The 17,458-nt window shown below is 38.0% G+C and overlaps 1 protein-coding gene across 2 annotated transcripts in view; it reads left to right on the top strand.

Annotated features, from left to right (window-relative positions):
• srgap3 (SLIT-ROBO Rho GTPase activating protein 3) overlaps nt 1–17,458 on the top strand; it is a 121,921-nt gene that overhangs the window by 11,774 nt on the left and 92,689 nt on the right. For both annotated transcript variants that reach the window (XM_065279859.2, XM_065279858.2), the window contains exon 2: nt 12,975–13,152. In XM_065279859.2, the coding sequence (XP_065135931.2) occupies nt 12,975–13,152 (178 nt within the window). The remainder of the gene's footprint in view (nt 1–12,974; nt 13,153–17,458) is intronic.

Genomic DNA, 17,458 nt, shown 5'->3' with positions numbered 1-17,458 from the left:
AGTGAAGCAAAACAGAAACACACTAAATTCATATTTTTTTAATTCACATTAAATGTTAATATAATCATACATGATTTTCGAGGAAACATCACTCGTATTACTTACCAAACACAATGAAACACATATCAGCATTGTGAAGCAGTGTGACTTTCTTATAAGGCATTTAGCTTGTCGCTGTTGCCCCCTAGTGTTACTCGTAATATATAAAAAAGATAAGTATAAAGTAGATGGCCACCAGTAATAACATATTAAACCATTAAATCTATATTATTCACACATTATACACAACTCATTAAAATATAAAAATTTTACTAGTTATTATTAACGATAATCATTACCTACAGCAGAGTTCATAAAATATCACTGTTGACTATATTAATATAATGTCCGAAAATGTAAAGAGAAACGGTAATTTCATCGATTTACCAGCAGGTGCCATTGAAATGAATGGGCTTCAGTGCTGCGTTTGGAACTATGCGTCACTACCGGTCACTACATGAAACGCTGTTACTTCCGCATTCCATTCTTACAACGGACGTCTATGTGAGTGTCGTAACTCTATTATTATACGACTCTGATTTAGAAATCCATAGATTTCTAACTGCTCGTCCCATGTCTCCCTTGTAATTGTCGCTATTTTGGTGACTTACTATCCTTAATATCAATAGTTGTAGAAACTATGGCAACACAAGTGTACAAATAAGGGACTGGCGGTTATGCAGCATCTAGCACGCAGCTGCTGTGCCTTGCGGCTAATTCATTACAATGGCAAAAAATAACATGATCAAACATACAGGTAAAACATTGGTTCATTACCTCATCCTGCTTTGCCATTGTTATTGTGAAATAGCGACCTCTAGTGGTTTAAATTCTACATATTGTGCCTTTAAAGAAACAAAATCTGAGCGTGAGTGTTTGAAGCTTGCCTTTCTCCTAAAATGCATTATTGAGGCAAAGTATTTAAATTCCACTTACATGCTGATAATAAGGCAGCGTATGGCTGAACTTTATTTCAAAGGCAACTTGTGAATCAGCTTCTTTGTTCTTCTTTGCTGGACCATGTTAATGTAAAGTCAAAGCGATGAGGGAACTATTTTTACATAGCAGATTTCTGGGGATTTGCATTCTGAACAACCATATTAATTGTGTGAATCATTCTATTGGGGCGAATTGCCCCACTGTGTACCATATGTGACCCTGTCTTTGAAATTTAGGCGGAAGTCTCAAAAGCGCATTTGAGATTTGGAGCATCAAAGTTTGATTTCACTCACTGATGCCCTTACTCAGTCATTATTAAATATATAATATTAAGTTTAAAGTTTATTATACAGAATGTTCTTTATATTTAGTAGGATAACTCTGAAGGCATATGCTGGGAATAACTTTAATCTAGCATTGTGTTATGATATTGTCACAAAAAATTAGCTGGTCATCTTCTATTTTATTTTTCTTGATGTCTCTATTTAGTCTTTTAGGGGGGTATGAAAATCAATGCTACACACGAGGCAGGTGGGAACAAAAGAGGTCAGATTGTTTTGTCATGTTGCCTTGTGTAAATGTGCACGTGTCAACATCTAGGCGCCCTCCATCTCTCTTGCCGCTTCAGACATTCTCCCGGGAGAATACCTCGTCCGTTGCCGTAGAGACAATGTACAGTCATTTTTCTCTCCTAGTGGGGCTGGCAGGGAGACAGCTGTGATTGAAGGCACAGCCTAAAGGGACGTCTCAAGTTCTTTAAAGCACCCAGATCCCATGACATTATGCTGATGGTAATACTCCAGCCACAGAAGACAAATCAATGCGTTAAATGGATAGGAAGTTAGATGGTGGTATTTTTGTGCGTCTGTTCCTTTGTTTCTGCTTGTACCAAGACAATGCGATTCTGTCCTTCCCCTAAAGATATTGAAACAGTATCTTATCATGTGCCCAATTTCAGCTAGTTGATGTTCCAGGCACTTTGCATCAGCCATGTAATGCAAGTATTAAATAGATTTCATGTTAGCATAATGTATGTTCATATATTGGATCGGCTGGGTGATCTATGTCTGCATTAAAGGCTGTGCGAGACAATTTGGCTTCAATTAGGAAAGATATATGGAGTATAAAACCCACATGAGCTTAAACCCATTCATATTTCCGCAGGTTAACTGGGTGCCCCAGGCTCAAGTCCAAAAATACAGCCTAAAATGCTGCAAGTGTAGCCATGATAAATTTACAGTGCTTCCTCTGCAACTATAAAGTTAGACGATCGGATTATGTCTAGTGGTTGACTGATATGGGTATTATAATGGCCAATGCTGTTACGATACTGAGAAAGTGATGTGGCCGGTATGAGACCTATATAGCACACACACACACACACACACACACACACACACACACACACACACACACACACACATGTAATTACAGTAAATGAGAGACATACTGTAATCTGCTCAAAATAAATGATTAGTAGTGGCATGTAGCGTAGCATCAAAACTGATAATAGGTAATGAGCTGAAACTGTATTAAAACTGTAGAGACCTAATTGTGGACAGTTAAATATGGCGGATATTGAATGAAAGTACATAGGAATTCAAACATATCAATACTTTCCATACAGTGTTTTTTTTATACCATCCACCTCACCCAAGTTTTATTTAAAAGAATACCAACGCAATTCCATGGCAATGCATACATATTCAAGGTGGCTTATTTATACGACCCTGTTCGTACGTTTTTGCATGATTTGCTTTTCGCCCCTGTGACGTTGGAGTTAAGGGTGGGGTTTTATGACAATCGTACATTTTTGTATGATTCACTTCGTACGAATTTATATGGATTAGCCAACTCATACAATGTATATAAATTCCTGTCAGATCAGGCTGAGGAAACTCAAAAAATTGAGTAGTTTAAGGAGCAAAGTACTTCGCATGACACAGGTTTTATTTAGAAGAAAACCAATGCAATCGAATGGCAGTTTCGTACGTATTTTACGAGGTTCCTAATTCGTACGAACATGCTTGTACTTTTTTGTACAATTTGCTTTTCACCCCTGTGACATTGGAGTTAGGGTTGAGTTTTATTGTTTTTATGACAATCGTACATTTTTGTATTATTTACTTTGTATGAATTTATATGAATTAGCCAACTTGTGAAATGCATACGAATTCCTGTGAGATCAGGCTGAGGAAACTCAAAAATTTGAGTAGTTTAAGGAACAAAGTACCTCACATGACATGTTTTAATTTAGAAGAAAACTAACTTAATCTAATAGCAATTCACACGTTTTTTACGAGGTGGTTAATTCGTACAAGTACGCTCGTAAGTTTTTGTACGATTTGCATTTTGCACCGTCATGTTGGAGTTAGGGGTGGGGTTTTATTATTGTTTTTTTATGACAGTTGTAAGTTTTTGTATGATTTACTTTGTATGAATTTATATGAATTAGCCAACTCATACAATGCATACAAATTCCTGTAAGATCAGGCTGAGGAAACTCAAAAATGTGAGTAGTTTAAGGAACAAATTACCTCACATGACATGTTTTAATTTAGAAGAAAACTTACACAATCTAATAGCAATTCATATGTATTTTACGGAGAGGCTAATTCGTACAACCACGCTCGTACGTTTTTGTATGATTCCCATTTTGCACCGTCATGTTGGAGTTAGGGGTGGGGTTTTATTATTGTTTTTTATGACAGTTGTAAGTTTTTGTATGATTCACTTCGTACGAATTCATACGAATTAGCCAACTCGTGAAATGCATACGAGTTCCTGTAAGATCAGGCTGAGGAAACTCAAAGATTTGAATAGTTTAAGGAACAAGGTAGCCTACCCCGCATGACACAGGTTCTGTTTAAAAGAAAACCAACGCAAACTAATGGCGATTCGTACGTATTTTACGAGGTTGCTAATTCGTACGACCACACTCCTATGTTTTTGTTTGTTTTGCTTTTTGCCCCATGTGACGTTGGAGTTAAGGGCAATTTATAGTCATGCGTAGGTCCTACGCCGTAGCTATCCGTAGCCTGTGCGTAGCTCTGCGTAGCCTGACGCGCACCTCACAAATTTTCTAACAGCGCGTCGGCTCTACGCGGACCGCAAGCGCTGTGATTGGTCCACCAGAACCCCTCCTGTCAGGTAAAAAAAACTGCGTCATAGGTATTTCCGTTTGAGACGGTGAAAACAAAGATGAGCCAAGTTGAGGAGTGATTTAACTCAAACTGCAACATAAGTCGCTGTTTATTTACTTCCATCATTGCTGGTCTTCTCAAATTATACACAACAAGTTGCTATTTCTTCTTCGTTTGTGGGTTAACTTGCTTAGCTTCTTCTTCTGTGACGACTTCTGCTGCTACTCTGGTTACACGCGTGATTACTGCCAACCAGCGGTTTCGCGTGTGTTTGCACGTCGACGCGGATGCGACGCAAAAGTATAAATGAAAACCGATGCGGAACCTACGCCGTCGCTGCTACGCCGCAGGACCTACGCACGACTATAAATCGCCCTTTAATTTAAGTAGATTACGGAACAAAGTACCTCGCATGAAACAGGTTTTATTTAGAAGAAAACCAGTGAAGTTAGTTTTTTGAAATTCATACGTATTTTACAAGGTGCCTAATTTGTACGACCACGCTCGTATGTTTTTGAACAATTTGCTATAAAAAAATTACGTTTTTGTATGATTCACTTTTTACGAATTTATATGAATTAACCAAATCATAAAAAGCATACGAATTCATGTGAGATCAAGCTGAGAAAACTCAAAAATCTTAGTAGTTTAAGGAACAAAGTACCTCACATGACAGTTTTTATTTAGAAGAAAACCAACGCAATCTAATGGCAATTCGTACATATTTTACTAATTCCCTAATTCATACGACCACGCAAAAACATCATATGTTTTTGTATGATTTGCATTTAGCCCTTGTGACGTTGAAGTTAGGGGTGTGGTTTTATTATTGTTTTTATGACATGTCATACATTTTTGTATGATTCACTTTGCGAGTTCAGGCTGAGGAGACTTAAAATTTTAAGTAGCTTAAGAAACAAAGTGCTAATTCTTTATATGTTGGCAGAACAGATTTTTTTATTAAATGTAATAGTTTATTGGCCAATGCCCATAATTAAACAAATTCAGTTATCTTCCAATATATCAACCACAGTGATTTATCGGTCTACCACTAGCATATTTATTACTAATTTTGTTTAAATCTTCCCAAGGTACATAGCAGTTTTGCTCTGATTTGGATACTGAGGAGTATAAAGTATTCACATCGTATTCACTTATTGCATTTCATCTCTATTTTAGTGCGTGCACCATGATAGCAGTATACTGGTAGTTAAGATCTAATAATTGCAGCCAATCAAAGGTCCTTCGCTCAAAAGAATTAGGCCGCATGAATGATATGAGGCATTATGGGACAGACAGCATCGTTTAAATTATATCTTGCCGATTGGGTATAATGTCTACCAGTCTATTATGAAGATATAAACATAAATCAAGGGACAATAAGAGTTGTATTGGGTCAGTGATCGACCGCAGAGTGTTTTTCAACTATATAAATGATAAAACTAAGGCTCAAATGTCACCTAAAGTTTTATTCCCTGGATCTCTGAATCTTTTCTGCAAGATGGATCAATTTCTCTGTGTTTTCACCTTTTCCTGTATTAGGTTAATCAGTTCAGCTAATGGTCTTATAAGGTCAGGTTTGCTGTCATTAATGAATGGGTGTGAATAGAACCAACAGGGGATCTTTATTAGATTCGGTTTGAAGTTAATTGCCCGCAGTGTGTGTTATGTAACCTTCAATGTGAACTATTGAAAGGTGCTGCAGTGGACTTGCTTTACAGATGGCTAAAGGAATAGTAATGCTGAGGGGAGAGCAAGGAGGTGAGTGAGAAAAAACACTCCCTGCAAAAGATTTAAATATTGTTCAGCAGTGACCCCTGCTTAACTTGTGACCACTGCTCATACATTGTTATTGATGACTGTGAGCATCGAGTGGGGAAAGATGCTGATTCAGCTGTTGTTAGTTTAAAGCTGTGGATTGTGTTCTCTAAAATAGTATCACTTACACAGTTGCTTAGTTACACAGTGTTGAAGTATTGCCAGTGTCTCAGGTATATCAGCTGAATTGATGATTTTATACTGTGGTTCGGAGGTCAAAGTTGACAGTTTTTAAAAGGATTGTTCACACAAAAATTACAATTCTGTGTTAGTGACTTCCCTTTATGGCGGCATACCAAATGGCAGTCTAGTGGACTTACAATGGCCACTGTGTGCGCTTGTCTGTTAAGTGCTCCTTGGTGCCCCGTTTTCTGTCAATACGTGCCCTTGATGCGCACTTTTCCTGAGCCCGCACTTTTGCAAGCTTCCCAACAAACTTCTTCCTGAAGAAAGTCAAAGTGGCTTTAGATCATGAAAGTGTGGACTTGTAGGAGACCGGAGTGTTTAGGGTGCCATTTCAAACTTAAAGGGATAAAAATTAAATCATCATTGACTTTCTATTTTTCTTACTATGGAAGTCAGTGTTGCTCCAAAACATTGTTGCTCTTGATTACAAACATTCCTCAAAATGTCTTGCAGTTAAAAATAGACATTTTTACAGGTTTGGAACAACTTGAGGATGAGTAAACGATGACAGATTTTTCTTTTTTGGGTGAACTATCCCTTTAAGTGACCTTTTTTCTACTGTGGAATAAGAAGTGATGATAAGCAACCTCTTAGACAGACATGTATAAGCCTTTAAATGCTTGGATTAGTGGTTCTTCAAGGAGGAACAGGATGAATGTCATACGGAATGAAATTGTATTAGTTGTAGACTTCTACAATTCCTTTGTGAGGCATATGATAGGTTTGTGAAAGGTCAGAGGTCACGTTTACGTCAGAATTCGATTGTGAACATGTATACAATTGCTACCCAAATATTGTTAGCCGTGATATTATTTTAACTCTTTCACCGCCAGCGTTTTTAAAAAAGTTGCCAGCCAGCGCCAGCGCCAGCGTTTTTCATGATTTTCACCAAAGTTTAATGCCTTCCAGAAAATGTTCTTCTTTAAATATATAAACATACAATATACCAAATGAAAGAACAGACCCTCTGCTTTCAAACAAAAAAACCGTTTCATCCTACCTTTAGTGGTTCTTTTGCAATCAGCTTTTGAATATGGGTAGGTTTTTGCAAAAACACCATATTTTGAGCAAAAAGCAAAAATAATTCCATTTTTGTGACGGACTTTTCATAGAGATCCCATTCAGAGCGATCTTTAAAACAGACACGGACATGCAGCAGCTTGCCATAGGGCAATACTTCCGGGTGTAAAAAGTTGCGGAAGGGCGCCACCTGGTGGATAATAGCGGTATTGCGGAAAGACGGAAAATCTCGTCATTGGCGGGGAAGCGTTTTCTCTTAATTGACGAGATATCTCGTCAATGGCGGGGAAAGAGTTAATTAACTCTTCAACTAAAGAAAGTCAAACAGTATTCACCCGGCAGTTAATGAGAGAATTTTTATTTTTGGGTGAACTATTCCTTTAAGTTTGTGTCATGAAGCACATAAGATAATAGTGGCGGCTCGTGACTGCTCATCCGAGGGGGGCAAATTCAAAATAAGTGTTAGGAGTGCCATGTGGGTTGCTTGCGTTTTCAAAAAATGTGTTTGTGGCGTCATGTGAATCATTTGCATCATGTGTTTTGTCAAAATAAGTGCCTGCTGCACACGCGTCAAAACCACTTATGATAAAAGAGACGCTCACGTTCACAAAATACACGCAAGACACTCCCTAAACGTGTATAAATTTCTTAGTTCTGCTGATTACAAAGAGTAAATGATCACAGGATTTTAATTTCTTTGTGAACTAAGGACCTTTAAGATCAATGTGAAGTCTTCTCTGCTCGTCACATTTCTCTTTTCTGCTTTAATGAGACAACATAGTAGGCACATAATGAATGATAGTGAAAGACATTGTGCAATGTTTTTTATCATTTGTCAATCAAAGAAACAGCTCATTTATTGATCACATTTTAATGGTGCACATTGTTGGCACATTCAGCTTACCAATGGCTAGTTATCTCTTTTTGCTCACTAATGAATCGTGCTTGAAACATTCTTTTAAAAAAGACAGTGACAAACAGTACATTACACCCACACTCATACTTATCCGCGTAAATATTTCCTCTAACTATATTTCACTCATCTCCTTGTCCAAGGGTAGTGTTTGGCCTTTTTCAGCACAGAGAGCTTCATTGAGACACTTACAGTACATGTGAGTCACTATGTATCCGAAGTGGATTATGAGCAGGACGTCTGTATGCATGAGCAGCCGTGATATAAAGATAGCTAAACCGTATCTAATGATTAGAATAGGTTTATATTGCATCGTGAGTCAGATATGTCTGTGCTTATACAGTACAGTACATGCATTATGCATGCAAAGACTAGAGACGTGAACGCTTTCTCTAACATGTATAGACTGCATCACTCGTTTTATGTTGCAGTTAAAACTCTCAATGCTTTATTCCCAGTGGAACCATTTGGTATTGATTTATTTTGCTCGAAAAGTGCCTGACCACCAGTGTACCATTGTAAAGAAGCGAATGAAGCGAGTGAATTCTTATGCAAAAGCTCCGGGAAGAGCTTTTACTTGTTGTGTCATTTGTCAAGATTGGGTATTTGAGATGAACAAGTTTCTCATTGTATCACAAACACCGCATATAATGGGATTTCTTGGATGACTTGTAAGTGTATCTCCCTTTGTGAGGGGAAATCATTAAATATGAGTTTGCCGAGGCAAGACTCACTGATCATTCGTTTAACAAATCCTTTAACCTGAATATATAACTTGTGAAAAGAAAATTTTACCTCCCTGTATTACCTATTCTTGTCCTCTCCTGTTTAAACAAAGGTTAACTGTGACCTTTCGAAACACGCCTTGTGAATTGTAATTGCAATGAACGCAGAGTATATAGGATAATTGTAGCTTTCTTTAATCATGCTACGCTATCTGTTGGGAAACCCTTAAATTAAGCGTTACGTTGGTGGCTTGTATAATTAGATGAGCTTTTGTGTAATTTTGACCCCTAACTACTTCTTTTTGACTACTCTGTAATAAGGATTCGCCATTTCTTATTTTTACAGATGGCTTGGTAATCATGTCTTGCTAATGTGAGAGGCAGGCCATTTATTTTTCATATAAATCAGATGGTTGCGACCCGCGTGTTTGTTTTTAAAGTGTAATTTTGGGTTGCGTGATGTAATTGGTTAACTATTTGCTGAGTCTGTGCATGGCCGGTAGTTGCGATAGAGTTGCGTCTTTCAGAAATTACCTAAAGTCACAAATCGATCATTTACATTTATGTATTTGGCACACTTGGAGTGCACTCAGGGTAGATTTTACCTGTAAGGGTGTTTGAACCCATGACTTTGGCATTGTTAATACAGCATGCTTTACCAGTTGAGCTACAGTAAGTCGCACCACTTTCCGAATCCTCTTTCTCCTGAATAATTCTCATATCGCTCAGGGTCTTCGCAAGAGGCTCATTTACAACGTGACCTATTTTTCCAGCTTCGGCTGTCAGCTCATGCACTGCTGCAGGTTTTTCAACCCACTCCTTTTACGAGAGTATTTTTTAAAAGTCCTGCCTGCCATTCATGCGAAGCCGTGTCAGATGTTGCCGGGGCGTTTCTCTAGGCTCTCTTGTTTTGTCACTGAATACATTCTGAAAAAGGCTTTAGAAATCAAAAAGCAGTGCAAAGAATGAAAAACAGTCTGGGGAAAAAAAGAAGTTTTGGGGCAGTCTGGGAGAGTTTCAGAGAACGGTATCTACACGGCCACGGATTGGTTGGCATTATTCTTCGATACGTAAGATAGCTCTAAATAGAGCACACATGGGTTTAACCACATGTAGTGCTGGCAGGCACTTAGCTTTGAAAGGAACGGCCAGGTTTGGTGGTTAACCAGAGATTGTAATACTGCACTATGCCTAGTCATCCCGGCACAATATCAGAAGAAAATACAACGCCCTTTCTTTTTCAACATTGGGGTCATTCTATGCAGTTGAAAAAATGGGTAATTGTCCCCTCTGGGTTAGAATTGTTGTTATATATGTGAAAATCTCTGTAGAGAATTTGAGATTCTTGGCATTTAATCTGAATTTTAGTCCCAAGAAGCTTTACCCAATGTTAGGCTCCAAAGCTGGGGGAGACTATTTTTTTCCTAAACCCTTTGGGAAGTGCCCATTAAATGTTTGTTTGGTGCATAGTGTTCTTGTAGCTCAATTGTAATTTTCTCTGTTTCTCAATTATTGTGTTTCTGCTGGTTAGCCATAGTGTTTCTGTAGCTCAGCTGTAGTTTTCCTGTATTTCAGTTGTAGTGTTTCTCTAGCTCAGTGGTAGTGTTTATGTAGCTCAGTGTTTCTGTAGCTCAACTGTATTGTTCCTGTAGCTTAACTGTAGTGTTCCTCTATTTCAGTTGTAGTGTTCCTGTATGTAGTGTTTCTGTAGCTCAGTTGTAGTGTTCCTGTAGCTCAACTGTAGTGTTTCTGTAGCTCAGTTGGAGTGTTCCTGTAGCTCAACTGTAGTGTTTCTGTAGCTCAGTTGTAGTGTTCCTGTAGCTCAACTGTAATGTTTCTGTATCTGAGCTATAGTGGTCATGTAGCTCAACTGTAGTGTTCCTGTATATGAACTGTAAAGTTTCTGTAGCTCAGTTGTAGTGTTTCTGTAGCTCAGTTGTAGTGTTTCTGTAGCTCAGTTGTAGTGTTCCTGTAGCTCAACTGTAGTATTTCTGTATTTAAGTTGAAGTGTTTATGTATGTAGGTTAACTGTGGTATTTCTGTAGCTCAGTTGTTTCTGTAGCTCAGTTGTAGTGTTTCTGTAGCTCAGTTGTAGTGTTTCTGTAGCTCAGTTGTTGTGTTCCTGTAGCTCAGTTGTTGTGTTCCTGTAGCTCAGTTGTTGTGTTCCTGTAGCTCAGTTGTTGTGTTCCTGTAGCTCAATTGTTTTGTTCCTGTAGCTCAGCTGTAGTGTTCCTGTAGCTCAGATGTAGTGTTCCTGTATGTAGTGTTTCTTTAGCTCAGTTGTAGTGTTTTTGTAGCTCATTTGTAGTGTTCCTGTAGCTCAACAGTAGTGTTTCTGTATTTCAGTTGTAGTGTTCCTGTATGTAGCTTAACTGTGGTGTTTCTCTAGCTCAGTTGTTGTGTTTCTGTAGCTCAGTTGTTGTGTTCCTGTAGCTCAGTTGTTGTGTTCATATAGCTCAGTTGTTGTGTTCCTGTAGCTTAGTTGTTGTGTTCCTGTAGCTCACTTGTAGTGTTTCTGTAGCTCAACTGTAGTGTTCCTCTATTTCAATTACAGTGTTCCTGTATGCAGTGTTTCTGTAGCTCAGTTATAGTGTTCCTGTAGCTCAACTGTAGTGTTTCTGTATTTCAGTTGTAGTGTTCCTGTATGTAGCTCAACTTTGGTGTTTCTGTAGCTGAGTTGTTTCTGTAGCTCAGTTGTAGTGTTCCTGTAGCTCAGTTGTTGTGTTCCTGTAGCTCAGTTGGTTGTGTTCCTGTAGCTCAGTTGTTTTGTTTCTGTAGCTCAACTGTAGTGTTCCTGCAGCTCAACTGTAGTGTTCCTCTATTTCAATTATAGTGTTCCTGTATGTAGTGTTTCTGTAGCTCAGTTGTTGTGCCCCTGTAGCACAGTTGTTGTGTTCCTGTAGCTCAGTTGTTGTGTTCCTGTAGCTCAGTTGTTTGGTTCCTGTAGCTCTGTTGTTGTGTTCCTGTAGCTCAGCTGTAGTGTTCCTGTAGCTCAGTTGTTTTGTTTCTGTAGCTCAGTTGTTGTGTTCCTGTAGCTTTGTTCCTGTAATTCAGCCGTAGCCTTCCTGTAGCTCAGCAGTAGTCTTCCTGTAGCTCAACTGTACTCTTCCTGGACCTCAACTGTAGTGTTCCTGTAGCAATGCTAAAGGTTGTGGGTTTGATTCACAGGGAACACACATGCTGATAAAAAAGGCATACTGTAAGTCGCTTTTGTTAAAAACGTCTTCCAAATACATAAATGTCATGTAAATGGGTGTTTATAGGCTGAAGTGCACCCTTATCAATTTGTCCTGCTGTTTCACTGTGGGCTTTTGTTTTCAGTAAAGCCAATTTTTATTTAACATTAAACTTGATTTACTTTGACAAGCTACATTTTTGTTGTCAAGTTGTTCTGTTAACCTTAGTACAGAGAATGCAAATAATGAAACGTTCCATCAAAGGAAGGCTTTGAAACAACAGAGTCCCCTTTCAAATAACACATGAAAGAAGCTTTACTTCACCGCTGTAGAAACCGACTGCCCAAGAGACTTGACTTACTATAAATATAACTTGCTCTTGTGATGGTATAATTCTCACTTTTCTCTTTTGCTTTGCTCTCTTTTATCACCTGAAGAACATGCACTGTTTGTGACAGAAAAACCTTTATATTATATATGCACTAAATCAATGATTTTTCTGTAAAAACGGCATGTTTCTGTAAATATGTTTCGTTGTTTTTCCATATATGACAATAATACTACAAAACAGATAATGTGACCTTTACATTAATATAGTCTCCAAATGTACCTATAAGTCTTTGTCTTTAGCTGACACAGAGAGATTGTTTAAAACATATGGGCAGCATATAGGTCAAAGCTAAGACTGTATTGATATTTCCCATTTAAAGGTTACAGCAAAGCTTTGATGTTGTTGGCAAATTTTTAGTATTTTGCAGAAAATTTGCATTTTCTTGTTTCTCAGTTAAATATTCAATGATCTCAATGACAATTGTATTGTAACTATAAACATACGTTTAACAAAATAAAGGTTTTTACTTTACATTAAGAAATGGGTTAGTAGTAAATAAGTAAATAAAATGTAAAACAAATTCTCAAAAAGTAATTAAATCAAAGTCTGCAAATTAAGTCTGAATTTATGTAGTTATCTAAATATTGTGAACTGTGAGACTGATGTGTTTAATTTGTTACCCAGAAATCCGTAATCAGCTGGTGGAGCAGTTCAAGTGTCTGGAGCAGCAGTCGGAGGCTCGGATCCAGCTGTTACAGGACCTGCAAGAATTTTTCCGGCGCAAGGCCGAGATTCAGCTGGAGTATTCACGTAGTCTGGATAAACTAGCCGAGAGGTTTTCGTCAAAAATTCGCGGCCCCAGGTGAGTCAGTTTTTTCATCATTTGACTATGAAGAGCTTGGATGCTGCATGTGGAAAAATCAAGCAGTATGTCATTTTTTTGTCCATAAAATGCTTTAAAGCTTACAGGTTTTGCAAGACTTGAGGGTCAGATGACAGATTTTTCATTTATGGGTGAACTGTTACTTAAAGTATTAACTTCTCTGTTGGTTTTATCCATTGTCTTACATTTCCTATTAGAGCAGAAATAGCTTCTAGTGAATTTCGAAGCTCTTTCTCCCTCTCGTGCTGCTTCATATCATCCGTCACACAAGGATTGATCCCCACTCGCTTCTTTTCACCTACTTTTAGGAAGTTGTTAAACACCCTTAGGCATCAGGATGTTATCTATGCCTTTTAAATTAAATGGCCATTTAAATGAACTGTTTCCTCTAAGTAAAGGTGCTTTGCTTTGTGCTATTCAAAGATGGTCTGTTACTCCAAAAAGCCCAATTTATACCCAATTTCTAAAACTAAAGCTCAAGACAACAATATATTCAGAAGCTATAGTAAAACAAGACTTTATTCTATCACAGTTTGTCGTTACGGATAAACAAATGCTATAACGATGCTAATAACAATCTTAGCGATTTATTGTTTCTGTAGCTCAGTTGGTAAAGCATTGCATTAGTGGCACAAAAGGTCATGGGTTTCGAATCTACACGCCTACTTTGTAATGCACTGTAAGTCTCTTTGGATAAAAGCGTCTGCCAAATGTATAATTGTAAATGTAATTGACAGCTTCAGACGGTTAAAGATGAAGTTTGGGCAAGCAAGTGTTAGCTCATACTGTGCACGTTTCATCACTGCTATTGTACTTGTATCGTAATTATGTTTTAGTAGGATTTGTGGGGTTTAATTCATAGTGGCTGTTATAAGTAGGCTGTCTGCTACTGAAGGCTGTCTCTCTGCATCATTGACTGCTTTACAGCAAATAACAATGAGGACTGGCATTGCCAATGTGACCCTGCATCTAGTCTTAAAGGAAAACACCACCGTTTTTCAATATTTTACTATGTTCTTACCTCAATTTAGACTACTTAATACATACCTATCTTTCAATGCGTGCATTTTTAATCTTTGTACAGCGACTCGTGAATATGTTAACATTTAGCCTAGCCCCATTCATTCCTATGGGTCCAAACAGGGATGAATTTTTAAGCCACCAAACTAGGGATGCACCTATAGGATTTTTGGGCCGATACCGATTTAAACAGACAACTTCTGGCCGATACCGATGACGATACCGATATTAAACACTTGTATACAATACTATACAGTTGGTCTATTAGCTAGTTTATTTCTGCATCAAATTATTTTTACTGAACATGGATTGGATCTAATTAACATTCAACTGACCAACATAATAAGAGAGGCACAAATTAAGCTAAAACAAATATAATAAGACTGCATGACAACCTTCAAAGTGGTTTTTGCTATTCAGCATTTATTTTATTAACAACATTAACAATTTTTTTTACATATAATTAATGCAGTTATTAATTAATTAATCGGTATCGGCCTTTCTCGTGCTATTGCCGATATGCCGATGGTTTCAAATTCATCAAAAATCGGCCGATAAATATTGGCGGCCGATACATCTGTGCATCACTACACCAAATACGTCTATGTTTTCCCTATTTATAGACTGTTACATGAGTAGTTACACGATTATGGTGGCACAAAATAAAACTTTTGTTTGGAGCCATAGGAATGAATGGAGCTAGGCTAAATGCTAACACATTCTCAAGGTGCTGTACAAAGATTAAAAGTGCACGCATTGAAAAAAGATGGATATGTATTAATTCATTTATGTTGAGGTAAGAACATAAAATATTGTAAAATGGTGGTGTTTACCTTTAACATTGTCTGTAGTTGTTTCTGTAGTGGTTTCTGGATCGTTTCATGTTTTTACTTCTTCTTTTCTTTTATTTTTTTGGGATAAGCTGAAGTTTTGCTGATGCTAGACTAACCACAGGCCTAGCTGACTCATGCCAAGAAACAAATACATAAATAGACAAACAAATGCATATACGCACACTGCAAGCTACCAATACACTCAAACTAGTGTCCATCGAGTTACAAGCCCTATCTAACCTTTACCCCACTACTGACCCTCTGTGTTCTGGACTAGCAGGTTTTTATTTTGATTAACAGGTTTTACAAGACTACATTGTAAGCCAAAAGCCACAGAAGAAGTATGTCTTATAAAAAGTAGATTTCAATTGTAGTTAAGGGGGGGTAAAAAAAATCCCTGCATTAATCACCAAAGCTTATGCGCTTCTACACAGACCATAACATGTCTAGAGGAGATAAGAGTTTGTCTACAATAGTGTCATTTTTGTGTTTCTGTGTGTGCCATTTAAATACCTCTTCCTATCTTCACAAAGCAGACTTGTCGGCCATGCTGAGCTTTACTGCTCAAAAAACTGTGTTTGTGTGTCTTTGTGTCTTGCACACTTTCTGCTTTACTTGCACCTTGTTTCCTGTGGTTATCTAGCCTCATTCTTTGGCCTGCATGTTTGTTACTGCAGTCTCATTTGATGCATGTTGCTGCAGAGACTGTCTGAATACTAATCTGACCTGCTCTGCAGTTCTGCACTGTCTCTATACATTCAAACAAGCATAGGTTACTCAGGAGCTAGACATGAATGACGGCCCGGACTTGCAAGGAATTTAAACTACTTGGCCATGTTTTGTTGATCTAAAATGACAAAAAAGGTCATCATTATTATTATTTTTAAATATAATGAATATGTAAAAATGTTTTGCCATTCCCACCATTTTTTCCTTGATAAGATACTGGGGTTAATTTAATTTAATCAATATTAATTTACAGTACAGAAATCTAATGTGACTCAATATGCATAAAATATGATATTATGGTGCTCTCTTGAATGGCAGTATTTTCATGAATATGTAAGTTTGTACAGATTGCTTTAAGTTATTCATGAAGTTCATGCTCTGGCTTATGGGGCAAAGCATTGTCGACAATCTGCCAGGATTGTTTTTTAATCCACACTATGATCCATCTATTTGCATATTAAATTGTGCTTTCATTGTGCAGAAATAAATATTAATTAAATTAAATCCCAATTCTGATTCATGTGGACAACAAAAACCTGTGAATAGTGATATTACGGGTAAAGATGTAGATATTTTGGGTATGAGATGCAGCCCTGTAGATATGGCAGCATTCAGGATAGATTTGCTGCAGCCTGTTGGACACAAGCCCGAAACCAAGTTGTCCTGCAGTACGTTACTGCTGCAATCCGCTGCTCGCACGGCAGCACCTGCCTTCCACCTCCAGCATTCATTCACTCGCCGCCAGGCCTCTCAGACAGCGTGCCAAATCTCTTGGGAATGTGCATGGTAGGAAAGTGGATCTCTCAGAGCATTAAAGCTCAGTCCAAATAAAAGGTTCAGTGCTGGTCAGACATGCTGTACTCAGCCTGTGGTCTAAGCCTCTGGTTTATGTGGCCAATAAGGTGAGATTTAGGAAATAATTCACCCCAAATGAAAATTCTGTCATTTATTGACCCTTAGGCCGTTTTAAACCATATGACTTTTTTGGGAAATATCAAAGAATTGCACTGGTTGCTCTTTTTCATGTATGCATGAATGAATGAACGAAATCATGCACGAATGAATAAATAAACGGATGCACGCATGAATAAACGAATGCATGCATAAATGCACACATGTATGAACGAATACACCAGTGGCGGCCGCTGACTTCTTTTTTTGAGGGCGCACGATGCGAAGTTCGTCACAACATGTATGAAGCCCGTCATGTGTGTGGTTGGTAATTTCAAAACATGTGTTCGGCGGGTCGAGTGAACCTATGTGCATCACGTGTCTTGTCAAAATAAATGCCGGCTGCAGATGCGTCTAAAGGGTTTATGATAAAAGAGATGCTCGCGTTTGCTAGATACTCGCATAATCTCATGCGTAATCAGAGTTTACTGTTAAGGGAGTGTCTTGCGTGTATTTTATGAACGTGAGCGTCTCTCTTATCAAAACCGTTTTGACTCGTGTGCAGCAGGCACTTATTTTGACAAAACACGTGATGCACATGGTTCACATGATGCAACAAAAACATATTTTGAAAACACGAACAACACACATTACACTCCGAACACTTTCTTTGAATTTGCGCCCCTCGGAAGAGCAGTCACGAGCCACCACTGGAATGCATGCATGTATGAACGAATGCTCACATGAATGAATGCATGCTCACATGAATAAACTAATGCACGCATGAATGAACGAATGCACGCATGTATGAA

This window comes from Paramisgurnus dabryanus, chromosome 7 (assembly GCF_030506205.2).
Source record: "Paramisgurnus dabryanus chromosome 7, PD_genome_1.1, whole genome shotgun sequence".
Classification (NCBI taxonomy): Eukaryota; Metazoa; Chordata; class Actinopteri; order Cypriniformes; family Cobitidae; genus Paramisgurnus; species Paramisgurnus dabryanus.
This window is presented reverse-complemented; position numbering and strand designations above follow the sequence as displayed.